General features: G+C 33.7%; 1 protein-coding gene across 1 annotated transcript; it reads right to left on the bottom strand.

Annotated features, from left to right (window-relative positions):
* Positions 1–13,691: 13,691 nt before the first annotated feature.
* Positions 13,692–14,415, bottom strand: LOC128985205 (uncharacterized; the record flags this gene model as incomplete). Its single annotated transcript, XM_054404592.1, has 1 exon — positions 13,692–14,415. A coding segment is annotated over one exon (669 nt), but the record flags the coding sequence as incomplete, so codon positions are not given.
* Positions 14,416–15,507: the final 1,092 nt, after the last annotated feature.

Here is a 15,507-nt window from a genome sequence, read left to right as displayed (position 1 = left end):
TATTCAACGACCACAGAATTAAAAATAATTGTAATTTTAATTCAACATTTTAATTCTGTGGTCGCTGCTACTATCTGCGAGACTTCTTTTTAAGCACGGCCCCTCTCTTCCACAAAGAATACTAAAATCTCCTCAAAACTACACAGATCAAGTAATTTTGATTAATTACCTTTACATGACTAGTTTACACGCAATGGAAATCATTAAACGTTTTATACTAGAATGTTTGGTATATTTTTTTATATATTACGTGGAACAATCAGATAAAAGATTAATCTATAAAAAACTACGTATTATAGTTTGTAATACGTGTATATTACAATGGATTTTAGTTTATCATTCTTAAGATCCCCATGGTAGTGGTTGTTATGGTAGTCTCGGTACCTAGGTTTTGTTATGGAAACGTTGGAATTTCATGCTCCAGTGTTATTTTGTAACAAATACACCGTCCGAACTGTGTTTATGATGACAAAACTATATGTTTATACACTCAAACATAATATTCAAATCAAGTCTTTAACTGTCCTTCCACATAACAAAAATCAGTCTACCATTTACTAGTTTAAAAGACAAAAGATGCCAAAAGGGTTGTCTCCAGTTCGTTTTTTTTAATAACATTTTAAAATATTTTTTCCTTGGACCCTATGACCGAGTAAGACTAGACCAATCAAAACACTACATTTTCCTTGGATCATTAAAAACTACGCATTGGCCCAATATCATTACAGTTATAGTTGAATCACGAGATATTTCTTCTACTTCTACACATTTCATAAAAATATAATACGATCTTGAAAACTTGACTATTTTATCGTTTAATTGAAAATCAATGAAAATAACTTAATTATTTGCAAGCACAACAGTAAATGGACGAGCTATGCATTTCTCTCTTGAAAGTTCGCTTGTTAGATTCACTTTTATAATATCAGGTGTCGTGGGAGAAAACTGGACAAAACGTGAGGATATGCCCATGGCAAATTCTGTAATTGTAGGAAGATGACCAGAGCTATGTCTAGGATTAAAACATGCCCTTTGGATCATTGATGACCACAAACTACGAGTCTTATAATAAGACCAATATTTTTAAGCTACTTGTATGATCCTGGCTGAAGAGGACATGGTCCTAGAACGGCCAGGTAGGGGTGAGTTGCCGCCAGAAGGAATGTCCTTGTTTACAATCATGTCATCCTAACCTAACTTAACGAAACCCAACCTAACATAAACTACTCAATTATAAAGTCAAAGAGGGCCACCATTTGGTGCAGTTAATGAACGTATTGGGTGGCTCCCTGGAGTAGTGGGTGCAATTCAATCTTCATCTTTATTGTAGTATGCAGGTTTGTTGCTACAGATGTATTATATTTTGACCACTTCCCAGTGCACCTGACTGTTTCGTCATCTGTCTGTCGCTGCCCATTGGTCTGCGCTAATCTCCGGCATTACAATACTTTCATCTCATTCTTGCCGCATGCTCACTCAACTAGATGTAGCGTGCAAGATTTATCTTCAACTCAACAGCAGGTGTTAGATAGTCTCATTCTGGTGTGTGACGGCTTCCCTCTCTAACGGATAAAATATTATGGTCCATACCACAAATTTATGGTTTAATTGTTTGCTTATCTACCATAGCATATGTAAAATGAGGTGTATGTAATAAAAAATCCACTAATTACAATTATAGTTATCGTTGCCATAATCATTACCATAATCATAGTTTTAAAAGAGCATATCTCCTAGTGCGTATTTTAAGATTAACATTTTCACAAAATAAGAATAAAGATGATTGAGGTGATCTGTGTAGCTTTGGAACTGAGTGAGACCTTCCACCGTTTTAGTCAGAACCATTTTTTATTAAAAGCCCAAATCCCCTGAGACTGGTTGAGAACATTTAAGAAGCTGTTGTTTTTTTCCTAGGATCGAACCGGCCATTTTGAAGGCGAATCGAGCACTTCAACAATTAGGTTACCAATTATTAGGTTCAATTATTAGGTTACCTAGCGATATAATGACCTACCTTTACTCAAAGATAGATTATACCAAGAATGTCTTAAGGGTTATGACTATAATTTAAGTGTTTTAAGGGGAGATTCTCAAACAGTACCTCATTTTGACCGCATTTGTAAACGTGACCAAATTAAGGGGGGTGAAGGAAACTATCACAACCTTTACAACTCTTCAGCTAAAGAGCAAGTTATAAATTAAAAATGTATCGTTAGAATTTGGCATAGAACAGTTGCCATTTTTTTCCTAGATCAATTCAGATTTTGTAAAAAAAAAAAACTACGAACAACTATTTTCCACGAAGATTTATTTTTTCATCACTCTATCAATGAATTGTCGTCCTACAGAAAAATAAAATGTTAAATGATAAGGATTTGTTTTTATAAATTTCAAATTATTTTTTAACGTTATTGTTCCCAAATAATAAAACATTGTTCCGATTTCATACATTTTACATGACAACAATGAATGAAAGAGTTCCATAAAACATCTGACACATGAGTGAGTTGCACAATAAAATATGACACAGCTGACATTGACAGGTTCAGCTGTGATTACCTACGTCACATGAATATTACGTGAACTGTCCATGCTCTAGGTCAACTCGCTGGATAGCTAATAATTATCCTATTTACTTTTTGTGGGGCCACTACAAATCAAGTCGTAAGCCATGTTAAATTAGAAATTGATTATAGAGTTATCTTAAACTTTCATAGATTTTATAATAAAATAAGTGTTACTAAATGATGAATAAACAAATTATATATCCCATTTATCATTAAAATGACTGAACAAGTTTAACATAAATCACCAGCCATCCTGTAGACTAAGTGAATTTCAATTTGCCTGATTGAACATTTATTTAAATATTATCTTAATAATGTGATAACTTTTCCTTAAGGTTGATCGGGTACTTAGGTGTCCCTCTACTGAGAAGGTTATCAAGTGTGTTTCATAGTAAATTTTAATAGCTAAAACAAAAACAAATAAAAAAGTAAACACATTCCAACATGTTTTAGTACACCTACAAAAAACCAATCTATAGCATTTTACCTATTTTACGTACGAATAACATGAGCATTTTACATGTACAGTTTTTTCCGTTTTTTCTTGGTAACAATTGTACTGCAATGCATTACAAATATAATATATGCATTATATCCAAAGGGAGTGGAAATAAAATGTGAAATTTAATCTATTAAGCTTGAATAAAGAGAAAACTAAATTTAACACAAAACAATATTCCAATAGTTCGATCGTTTTCACGAACTCGTTCGATGAAGTGGTACTGTACAAAGTGAATACTTCTGTACCACACTCCATCAAAATCTGATCATTTTTACCTGAGTAATTTTTCTAACGGACTATATGAATTGGAACGGATGGTTTTTTGGTCTCTGGAGACATCAAAACGAAAATAGCTTATACCATTTTAAAAAAATCTGCTTATAGGAATAAAATAAAGTTCCTCAGGGTTTCATATAGTTTACTTTCATACACATTCATACAATTAGGTACACACACGTTGACTTAGGTACTTACAAATTCATAGGTACAGAGGAATTACTTATTAGTATATTTAAATGTTACATTAGTAGTATTATATAGTATTTTTTTTTATATAATCACAAATTGTGTTTCCTACACTAAGATAGGACAGATAACTTTTTATTAACAATACTACAAAAGGGAGACCAAATATCTATAAGCTGTTTCAAAAAAATATAATTTGTACTTTACCACAAAAGATATTTTTTGTCATTTGACTGATAGCAGCTTGACATCAGATGTACCTTGATGTTGATACGCTTAGTGCATAAAAAAAGTTTAAAATTGCTCTTAGAATTTTATATGAGAATAAATTTTTATTTAGATTTTTTAATAAGACATTTAAAATATTAAGTTAGAAAGCTTTAGAAGAGATCTACACAAATGTTTACATCAGCCTCTAGTGAGTTATGCAGCGTCGTGATGTCCGTGATCCTTGACGTAAACCTTAACTGGATGATAAGCCCAGTTGTTGCTCACCTAAACAACGAGAATGTAAAAAATATGCAATTTAATTACTTATTGAGTAATACTAAACATAAGGGGAAATCAGTTAAGATAATAAAAGTACGTAAATTTAAAACGACATTTGCCAGACGTTGCTTTTTTAAGTTCGATCATTTCTGCATTATCATCACTGAGTACACCACTAGCTTTCGCATACTACAACACTCAGCTGTGTTAAGATCAATGCATGCAAATTGAGGTATGATGCATTGCAGTTGAGGCTACACAAAAATATGAGTGATCTACAACTCTTTTGCATGGTTAATAATTTGCTAAATGTAACTATAAACTTGTTCACCCTTCTTCAGTTTACTTCTAAATTAAAATTTTTAACATAAAAAAAACTACGCATACTTTTGTAAAAACCAAAAGTAGGGTAGGAGGTTAGATAATATCTGCGTTATACAAATTATTGTAAATTGTGAAAGCGTTTAAACCTTTCTTAATGTATGTAAAAAGGCATTTCATTAATTTAAGGTATTGAAGTGTTTACTTTCTTCCATGTCCTAAATCTTTGAGACCTAGTACAGTAGTGTGAGATTTTTTATCCTAGTAATACGTATACTCTAATTCCTGGTAGCTAATTATGTCCTTAAATAACATACCAAATAAATGGTGGAACAACTTTTGCTGGGGTTTAGATTTCTTTAAGATATCAGAGGACATTAATTCGTTTTGGAACAATGTATCTTTTGGAAAATTAATATGTATCACAATACATCCCAAGATTGCATTTCGATGGTCCTGATCTCGATTTTATTTTCTCATTTCTAAGACCATTTACATATTTTTACTTCAATTTCTAGTGAATTAATTACATGATTTTCTAAACTTATACCCCTTATCAATTGTGGCTGGTCCCACACTATTCTACATACCTGGTAGCTAGTCGCTTTCCCATGTTTATGTCCACCGCCTCCGCCGCCACCCTTGTGATGGTCCATAGCCGCCCCTAGAGCCTTGGGGTCCGCGTCGTAAGAGGGGAAGTCATCGTCGAGGCCAGGGTACTCCAGGGGGTAGGGGTAGCCTGAGACTACAGTGGCTAGCAGAACTGCTGCAGCGGAGATCTATCGTCAATGGTAAAATAACAAATTGTTAAATGTAGTATAGTTACCATTGATATCAAGGTTGAATACTCAAACAGCTGGTCCTCTAAATGGCTAAATCAAACATGTATTACATTATTAGAGTGAGACAATTAAATGTGTGGTCATCGTTTAAGGCCATAAGTCAAATAAAAATGTATCCACATGTCACATCAAAATGAAGCTCAGAACGAGTAGATTTGCATAAAAGTATTAGTATGTACGAGTTCTCGAAGAGCTCTGTCTCAAATGTTGATTTCCAAAGGAATATGCTATAGGTACATTCTTTCTTTCGAAGTTTACATTATTCAATAATTAAATGAGCAACAGCTGATCGATGCAATTGACAGCTGTTTATTTATTTATTTGAAAGTGGTTTAGAAGGTTCTTTATTTACATTGTGGAAATGTACGATTTAAAGAAATGTAGTAAAGGTTATGTAGAATTTCGCCCATAGTTTTCTTTGTAACTTACATAGTAAGCTAAAGCTTAACATAAAGAGGGTCATGGCTAAAATTAAAAAAAACTAAGGTAAAATAATATTTTTCATGTACCACTCAACAATATCAAGTAGTTGATTTTATTCCTACATTATGGTATTTTATTAGACTCTTGTGGTATTGAAGTTAGTAGGTCTACACTTTCAAATAAGTTTTTCTTTTAAAATAAAATCAATTAAATACATTTTTAACGCGCATCCATTTTTGTATTGTGATTGGTGGCCTAAAAAATTTAAATCCCTTATCTGAATTTAAAGAAAAGAACTTTACTAAGATAAAATACTAGTGATACTAGTATAAAATTTACTAGTGATAAAACTAATGTTTTGTTTCTACATCAAACAGATCCAAAGAACAGCATTGTTCTCTTTCACGTTCTACCCCAGCACGGGTATACCAGCTCGTTTTGATTAAAAATGCATGAACAATAAATTAAGAAATTTTTTACCATGTTGTTTCCCCTATGCGTAGGACAGACCCGCAACTAGTAATAAGTTACGTTAGAAAAATATTTTCTACTCCAAATCTTTCTTTTTTTAGATAATATTTATATAAATAAATATTATATTCATATTGAGTTTCGCTAGTATTGAACGTTGAAAATATAATACAAACACATTACCGTTAGTTTTACGACACAGTAAATGAGAGCGATAGTTCAGAATGGCTATACAAAAGAGCCAAATTAAATTATTTCATCAAAGTTCGTTGGTGACCCGTAACATAAGTCACGAAAAGTATTTATTGTATTTTTAATGAGGTCTAAGATGGCTACCTGGCCCAAGTCATGAAAGTATTCTGATTCATATTTTTCAATTAATGACCAATTATTCAATCCCAAGAAAATTTCTTTCTTGAACAGTTAGATAGATTTTGGATTTGGAGCCCAACTCAATATATCATGACAGAGAAGACTTTGCTGTTTTAGAATACATTTTAGATTTTTTTTTACCCAATACATATAGAATTCGTTTCCAAATCAAAAGAAAAACTTATAAGTTAGTGTTAACCTACAAACAACATAACAAGGTTGTCTTGACGTATACAGTCGCAACATTGAAGCTTTGTCAGTCTTCCTAAACTGCTTTTGGATGATTAAAATGGCTTATAAATACAGTAGAACTAACACACTCACCAGTAACCAGGTGTTCATGGCGTGGGAGGTACGGGTAGAGGTGCCGGACCCCGCCACACCGTCTGTTATATACGCTACTGGGTTTCATTGGTCGCGGTCATTACAATTATACACGCGGGATACAGACTTAGTAAATATTACTGCAAGCCCAGGGTTATGACACTGTTATTTTGGCAGAGACTGTGGTACCGTCTTCCAAATATCACCAGTGGTTTGGCAGCGACTATATCACTGTCTTCCAAATATCACCAGAGGTTTGGAAGCTACCATGTCACTGTCTTCCAAATATTACCAGAGGTTTGGAAGCTACCATGTCACTGTCTTCCAAATATTACCAGAGGTTTGGCGACCATAACACTGTCTTCCAAATATCACCAGAGGCTTGGAAGTGACCATATCACTGTTTTTTTTTTTTAAATATCACCAGAGGCTTGGAAGCTACCATATAACAACAATTATCTTCCATCGATTTATAAATATCTTCCAAATATTACCAGAGGTTTCGCGACCAAAGCACTGCCTTCGAAATACGTATGACCAGAGGTTTGGCAGCGGCCATAGCACTGTTATCCAAATATCACTAGAGGTGTGGTTGCAATAGCACTGTCCTCCAAATATCATCATTGGTTTTGGTAGTCATGTCTAATGCGATTCTTTTTTACTATATATACATCAAAACTCAATGCTGGAGAGCTACCAGTGGGAAACTAACGGTTTGCAAGTAAGTAGTTTGCTTGTACTCATAAAATGTATGAAACCCAACAATCTTTAGTATGTTAACATACCCCTGTAATAATAAAATGTTTTTTTTATTAAACCCCATAGACGTTTCTTGTTACTGTGTAGGATGCGTATATAACCTACACACATAAGTCAAATGCATTCAAGAGTAGCAAAGTGTAAATTGCTCTCAAACCCACTGAGCTAAATTAGTAGTGGGTTATATTGGTTTACTTATAATCTAAGTATGAAATAATTTTGTAGTGATGGCCTTCACCTATAAATATTTTGAGGACAAAGAGAGATGTACACATCACTATGTTAGATAACACCAATCTAGTGGCTAAAGGTTTAGCGTTGTGCTTTTATAAAGTCATAAGTTATTTATTTGGACAGATTTACATTAATGCATTGGCTAAGCTTAGCCAATATAGACTAGTCAATATACATAAAAAATACAGAGTGTCTTATAAACTATAAAATACATACTGAACTAAACAATATTTAAATGTAATCAGTTCATGAACCAAGCATACCATATGCCCATGACTGGGTAGTCAATCAGCAATACAATTTTTGAAGGGTTGGCAATGCATTGAAAAGCAGTATACCGTTATAGTAAAGATGTATTTTGAAAAAGGTGGTTGAATGTTTTGGTATCTGAAGATTAAGACTGTTTTGCAGACTGTTACATGATCTGGAACTTGAAAAGATGGAAATGTTCTTTTTCAGAAAAGAGAGTGTTTCAAAGATGTATTTGCATGGAAAAGTTAAAATATTTGAAGACTGAAAAAAAATATTTGCAAGAAGTTCGTGAGCTGATTTTAAAGATAGTTCCAATTGCTCTCTTTTAAAGTCGAAATAGAAATCTGGTCCTATTAATATTGCTCTCCGGATTGTATAGAATGTTTGTGATGTTTCCGTATCAATGATTTGGCATACAATGTGCATTATTACCTAGTGACCCTGTTGATACATCCACATTACAAAATATTTTCCTTTTTTATGCCCATAGTCAACAATAATAATTGAACGTTAACCAACCCGCTACAACACCATAACAACACCATAATCACTGAACAGCATGGCTTCAGGTCAGGAAGATCGACAACTACGAACCTAACCGTATTCACTGGCCCTATCCTATCCGCATTTTCCAATGGAAATCAACTGGATTGTATCTACCTGGATTTCATCAAGGCATTTGATATAATTAGCCACCCCCACCTGCTGAACAAGTTGAAGGCTTTTGGAATCAATGGATCGGTATTGGAATGGTTCAAGAGCTACTTGACACATCGCACTCTCCGGGTTAAATATCTTGGACCATTTTTGTTTAGTCTCTTTATAAATGATATATCTGAGTTTATCGAAGGGCATTTTCTTCTGTTTGCCGATGATGTCAAGCTGTATAGAGAAGTTGGATCGGTGGAACAACAAGTTGAGCTGCAGAATGACATGGATGGAGTGATTGAATGGTGTCTTCGTAATGGAATGGACTTGAACCCGGCCAAGTGTCTAGTTATGTCATTCTCTAGAGCTAGACAGACCCTTCAATTTAATTACTGTCTGGATTAATTATCAAGAAAGCTGATCGAGTTAGTGATCTTGGGGTGCTCATGACACCAGATCTAAACCCTAGTGACCACATCTTGAACGTCTGTAGCAGTGCGAGCCGTGTATTGGGCCTTATCAACGGGACATGTTGACAGGACTTTCCAATTTCATTATTACGAACACTCTACGTCACGTTGGTAAGGCCGGTCTTGGAGTTTGCTGCTGTAGTTTGGACCCCTAATCAGATTGGTCACTGTTCTCAGCTCGAGGCAGTGCAGAAAAGATTCTTGCGGTTAGTTGGAGCTAAACAGGGACAACGTTATTGGGATGTTGACTTGAATGAAATGGCACACCGTCTAAACCTTCCATCATTATCTGCCCGAAGAATGCTACTTGACCTGCTGTTCCTTTTCAAGATAGTAAACAATCAGATCGACTGTCCTGAGATCCTCCATCAATTGGACTTCAACGTTCTCCATCATGCTCGCCAACAACAGCTGTTCTTCAAGCACTTCATACCAACGAACTATACCTACCAGAGCTCAATACCAAGGATTATGAGAGTTGGGAATGAGGTTTGCGCTGACTTGGACTTTTTTGGTTGCACCAACGAATCATTTAAGAAGAAAACGGTAAATTTAATCTGTCGTTAATTCATGGTCATTGTTATTGTTATTATATTGTTTCGTACTGTTATCATATCGTTGTTATTGTCATCATTTGTATAGTTATATTCTTGTTGAAAGTAATTGTTGCTGATCTTATCGAATTATGTCATTATAGGTTTTGTTGTCGTCTTGTTATTGTTATTTGTTGAAGTCTATTATTGTTATCTTTTTTGCAAAAGTTATAAGTTATTGTTATTCTTTTTTCGAAGTCTTTATTCTTCATTTGTTATTGATTCTTAAAAATGAAATGTTACGACCTTGCCTTTTTTGAACTAATTAGAAAATTTGATTGTTTGTTGGATGTAGTTGTTTTCAAATCTTTCTGTGTATAAATCAAACTGTGAAACTGGACATTGTTTTCAACGCTATCATATTTGTAATACTTTTGTATTGGTGTATCACCGTTTGTAATAAATAAATATCAGTCCTCGTATGGTATACCAGTGCAGTTTCCCTACAGGACCAGTATACCACCAAGGCCTGTGAAAGCCCAGCTGATGCAAGGTCATTGTTGTGTAAGAGAAATTGATAATGTCTATTGTCGCTCTTGTACAGCGTAAAGCCGCTGCGACCTCTAGGTCAATGGTTCTATGACCTCTAAGAACCCCAAGGTCTTCAGAAGACAGTCAGTGACCTGAGATGTACGTTTACTCTAAGATGATACATTTTGAGATTGGTAAATTATGTTCTTTATGGTTTAAAAATGGATTGGCATTACCATTAACTTGGAATAATGTAGGGATGAATGTGAAGTCTGTTTTTGTGTTTCATTGGTGACTTAAGTGCGCTAATATTAACTGAAAGCACAAAAAATGCCTCAAATAACTTTATAATAATATATTTACACGTATACTGTTTACTCACAAGACGGTAAGACCCAATAGCCGAATGACTAGAATCAAAATGGCGTTCCCCATATACTATTGGCTAATATTAACTCAACGTTTTCATTCTATTTCAATGCAAGTTTTACGATTGGTGCTCTACTCTTTAGTTTTGAAACTAAAAGATAATAAATTGTTGACAAATAAGTCAATGCTAAATTTAAATAGTCTTAAAATTGTTTAAATTTCAAAATACCCATTTAATGAATTTTAGTATACAACGCCCTACTTACAAACTGGACAGGCCTAAACCAAGATTGTCTTTAGCTGATCCATGATTATGAAAAATATATTAGATAATTTGTTCAATCCATTATATTAAGTTTTGGGTTGTAAAGTACCATTTACCCGTTAAAGGATAAGTTACATAACTGACTCCAGACATATTAAGTTTCTTTTCCATCAAATATCAATACATTATTAATGTAGGCTAGTTCCTGATACATCGCTCTTATAATAATGGGTATAACTAGTTTTATTCAGCTTAACCTTAACCTTTTATAATACTTCCAAATATCAAAATTGTCACAGATACAGAAGCTTTTGTCGTACCAATTTAGCTACAATTTTATTTTTATTTAATTTTATAATTGTATTTAATTTAATTTTTATTAAGCTAGTATTATTATTTTTCTATCACTAAACCACCTCCTGAATTCCATTTAAATCATTAACAAATTAGTATTATGCGTAACTTAAAATACAGTATATAAAAATATATAAATAAATCAAAAGAGAACCAAGGTAGCCATACGATTATAAAAGAAATGGCAAATAAGATAGCAAGCTATACACAATTTTAAACAATGTTGTCCCTTTTACAACAAAACTACAATATAATGTATATTGTGACTATTAATGAACCGCCGGAATAGATTTTTATTGTGTGTGTGGGGGGGGGGGGTTTGAAATAATCAAGAACGCACATAATTGCTAAGTATTGAGTCTCTTTTAATGCCAATATATTCAAAAATATTTGCAGGGTGGCGAAATACATTGAAAATTATGTTCAATTACCCTATTGCCTCCAAGAACGATTTTAAAAATTGACCTAATCATAAAAGTAATAACAAAACATTTAAGAAAGGTTTGACCACATTCGTTTTGTACAAGGCTAATATTGAAACCAACTTACTACAGTGGCACTGAAATGGTAGAACTGTTATTAATTAGTAAGATGTGTTTTCAATAAATGACCATTCAGTTACTTAAAATCAAATGGAAACTATGTTAAATGAGAACATAACAAAAACAATGAATTAAATAAATAACAATGTAGATCAATCATAATTAGTATTAGTATTAGAAAACTATAGTATTAGCTTAAAAGATTATTTTCTTATCAAAGAGAAATGGTTTAGTATTGTGGCGCCTTCGTCAAATATATGTTTTTCGTAACAGAAGTGGCGAGCAAATGGTATCACATGAGCCGAGGAGCAGTATATTAGTCTCCTGAACATGAAACGTCGCTTATGTTATGTCTGTTTATACTGTACTTGTTATTTGTATAAAATATTGAAAACTAAAATAACATTTTACATTTGTTGAAGATATATTTTAATAATACTATTATCAATACGGTTGTGGAGTATATCCTGAACAGCGGTCAAGAATTTGTCTTGAACCCTGACATGATTTTAATTTCTTTTTGTCTAGTGTATTTATCACTGTATCGATTTCTTTTTTAAATACTTTTAATCCTTGTTATTAATTTATAAAATCTTTATCAATTGTTGTTGTTTTTGTATGTTTTTTTTTATGACATATTTCATTCAATTAAATGAATTGTGTTCTTTGCTATCTTCTAATCTTTATATTGATTATCTTGTTAAGGCCCAATTGTAAAATAGTGTTTGTTGTTTATGTTAAAAAATAAAAATAAAATAAAATAAATTTTTTTATTGTTCCACTGAAAATATTTTGTTCATTATTTAATTCCAGAACACTGAAAATTCAGTCCCGAGCAAGACAAAATTTTAAATTTAAAAATTACGCGAAATATTTTTGTTCCTTCTTTTCGCAACTCGAGTCTACGCACAGGCTCTGTCTATGTAGACTTTTTCTTTTGTTATTGTAGAAGGTATTTTTCTTTCTTTTATCACTTTATTTCTACAGTATATAATTTTTGTTATTTATATATATTTATGTTTGCTGTATTAAGTATAATAAGTGATAAGTAAGTAAAACAATACAATGTACTGATGTATTTATAATGAATGGGAAATAAAATATTATTTCATTTCATTTCATTTCCACATAATTTAATGGAATTTCTTTCTAGCTTTGATGACTGGTGACCACTTTTTTACAATTTATTTAAGTATCTGAAGTCTCAGGAATTTCACATTGTCATAGTTTCAGTTTATCAACTTTTTAACTAGACTATCTTTAAAGATTACCTATATATTTAAATATTACTTATAGATATGGATAACTATCTTTAAAAGATCAATAACAATTATTAGTATTTATATTTGATACGTTAAAACAACTTACTAGTTGGCGAAACCCAGGGTGACTTTCAACTATATTTCAAATATGCCAAAGTTTTGCTTGAAAATAAATCGTGGTTCTTTCTACTTAACGATTTGGGGAATTAATTGTTCTAGAACTTCTCTTTCCACATATCTGTCTTTTCATTTTTAATTTACATCCAACATATTCTATTTCCAAAAAACATATAACAATATAAATTTTAGACACCACTCAATTTCATTTGATGAACGAAAATTACAAATGGTCAATTTTCTTCTGTTAAAAAACTTCAATTAACTATGTTTACCTATTACATACTTTTAAAACATTTCTTACCAATAAGCGTTAAATATTTACCATCATGTACTCTGGAAACACGATTAGGTTTGATCAATAATTGTTGAAAGACATGTCCAGGAAATAAATTATGTGTGTGCCTTCATTATAGCTAAGTAAACATAATCACACTTTACGTATAAGAAAACTTTCAATCATGAACCAATGATCAAATGTAAATATACTATTAGTACAATTATTACATATGTATACGTATAAAACGATAAGGAAATCAGGGATCAAGAATAACAATCAATGATTTATTCGTTGTAACAATATCTTTGGCGTAAAATCATTTAACATTGCAAACTGAAAATATAACAAGGATGACTAGTACTCGTCGTGTAAGCCCTCGAAGCTGTTTCCACCATGACCTTCAATACTTCCAAGACTTCCTTCGTAACCACCGACGTCGAACTGAAGACCGTGGTCGCTGCTGTCACTGTGGAAGTGGTTAGCGTAGCTTCCAAGGCCTAGTCCATGATCTCCGTAGCTCTTCAGGGCTCCACCCCCATGGCTTCCATGGCCTCCGATACCACCATAGCCTTTGCTACCACCTCCAGCGGCGCCATGGGTCACATGGCTACTGCCTCCATGGGTACCGTAGCTACCGTGACTAGCCCCTCCATGTACTCCGTGGCTTCCATGTCCACTGCCTCCATGAACACCGCCTCCATGACCACTGGCTCCATGGCCACCGCCTCCATGACCACCGCCTCCATGACCACCGGCTCCATGGCCACCACCTCCATGACCACCGCCGTGCCCTCCTGACTTTACGTAGTACACTTTGACAGGATGGTGTGCATGAAGGATGAAACTCTGATAGGACGTAGCTTTTCCATGACCACCTCCATGACCACCTCCGTGCCCACCTCCATGACCACCGGCTCCATGACCACCACCTCCATGACCACCACCTCCATGCCCACCTCCATGGCCACCTCCATGACCACCTTCATTTCCTCCGTGACCCCCGCCATGCCCACCTCCATGACCCTCTCCTCCACCTCCCCCATGACCTCCATGACCGTCATCGTCATCAGTGTAGTGTTTCTCGTAATGGACAAAAGCTCGTTTCTCTATGCTCGGCTCCGCTTCGGTTGCCCATGCTGTAACAGCGAGGAACCCCAGGATTGCCAATATCTGAAAAGAAATTCTGCATTAGTATAATCCACCTCGTGAATGATAATGGAACTGGTTATCCATTCATATTTATCCACGAATCTTTTTGCAGTAAACCTCTGCTAATTCTAAATGGACGAACATAACTTTCTAATTTCCATTTGCTAGGGATTCATACTCTTGTTACCAGTTTGCAAGTAACATAGTTTGCAGCTTTAAAAAAAATACAAGGTCAACTTATTTCTAAATTGAGATATTGCAAAATGTAATAGATAACCTAAACGATCTCGTAAAAAACATCTCATAAAAAATAAAATGTTATTTTATTTCAAAGGCAATGATAATGGTAGCTCATCATCTTGAAAATAAATTTCATCGTAGTCCATACTTGTGTGTATTTATGCTATCACAGTTAGTAAACCTAAATGCCAAGAGTTATATCACTTCAGTAAGTAATTTAATTGTGAGTATGGTTTAAAAGAGAGGTAGAAGATTAATGAGCGTAACTAAATGTGGTGTTTCATACAGACCGCAAGTTTTCGTTAAATCTTTTTGTTTCTTTGAGGATTTCAAAAAGTGATCGGCCCTATGCTAGTACATAAATAGGGCCTAGGCTGATTGCTAGCATCTACTAGCATTCAGCGTCTCTACACTATACTTTGCTTTCATACAACAATATTACCAAACGTCAAAATTGTATTATGTACTTACATAAAAACCAGTGATGTTAAGTAATTTGTTTTATTTTTACAACAATTCTGTACGATTTACAACGGTTAAAAGGCGTTACATTAGGTATTTACTCATTAAAATGCCGTAAAAATCATGAACAGTAAAACATTAATAAACATAACAATTCCCACACCAAGAAGCATTGAATCTTCTAAATTTAATTCTTACGTTTTATCTTGGAAAACTGAGCTATTTTATCAAACGGTATCAAGAAAAAAATATGCTTTTTAAGAG

Source organism: Macrosteles quadrilineatus, unplaced genomic scaffold, assembly GCF_028750875.1.
Source record: "Macrosteles quadrilineatus isolate MER2022 unplaced genomic scaffold, UCM_ALF_1.0 Scaffold_2__2_contigs__length_208266976, whole genome shotgun sequence".
NCBI classification, from domain to species: domain Eukaryota; kingdom Metazoa; phylum Arthropoda; class Insecta; order Hemiptera; family Cicadellidae; genus Macrosteles; species Macrosteles quadrilineatus.
The sequence above is the reverse complement of the archived record's forward strand: the minus strand, read 5'-3'. Positions and strand labels throughout refer to the sequence as shown.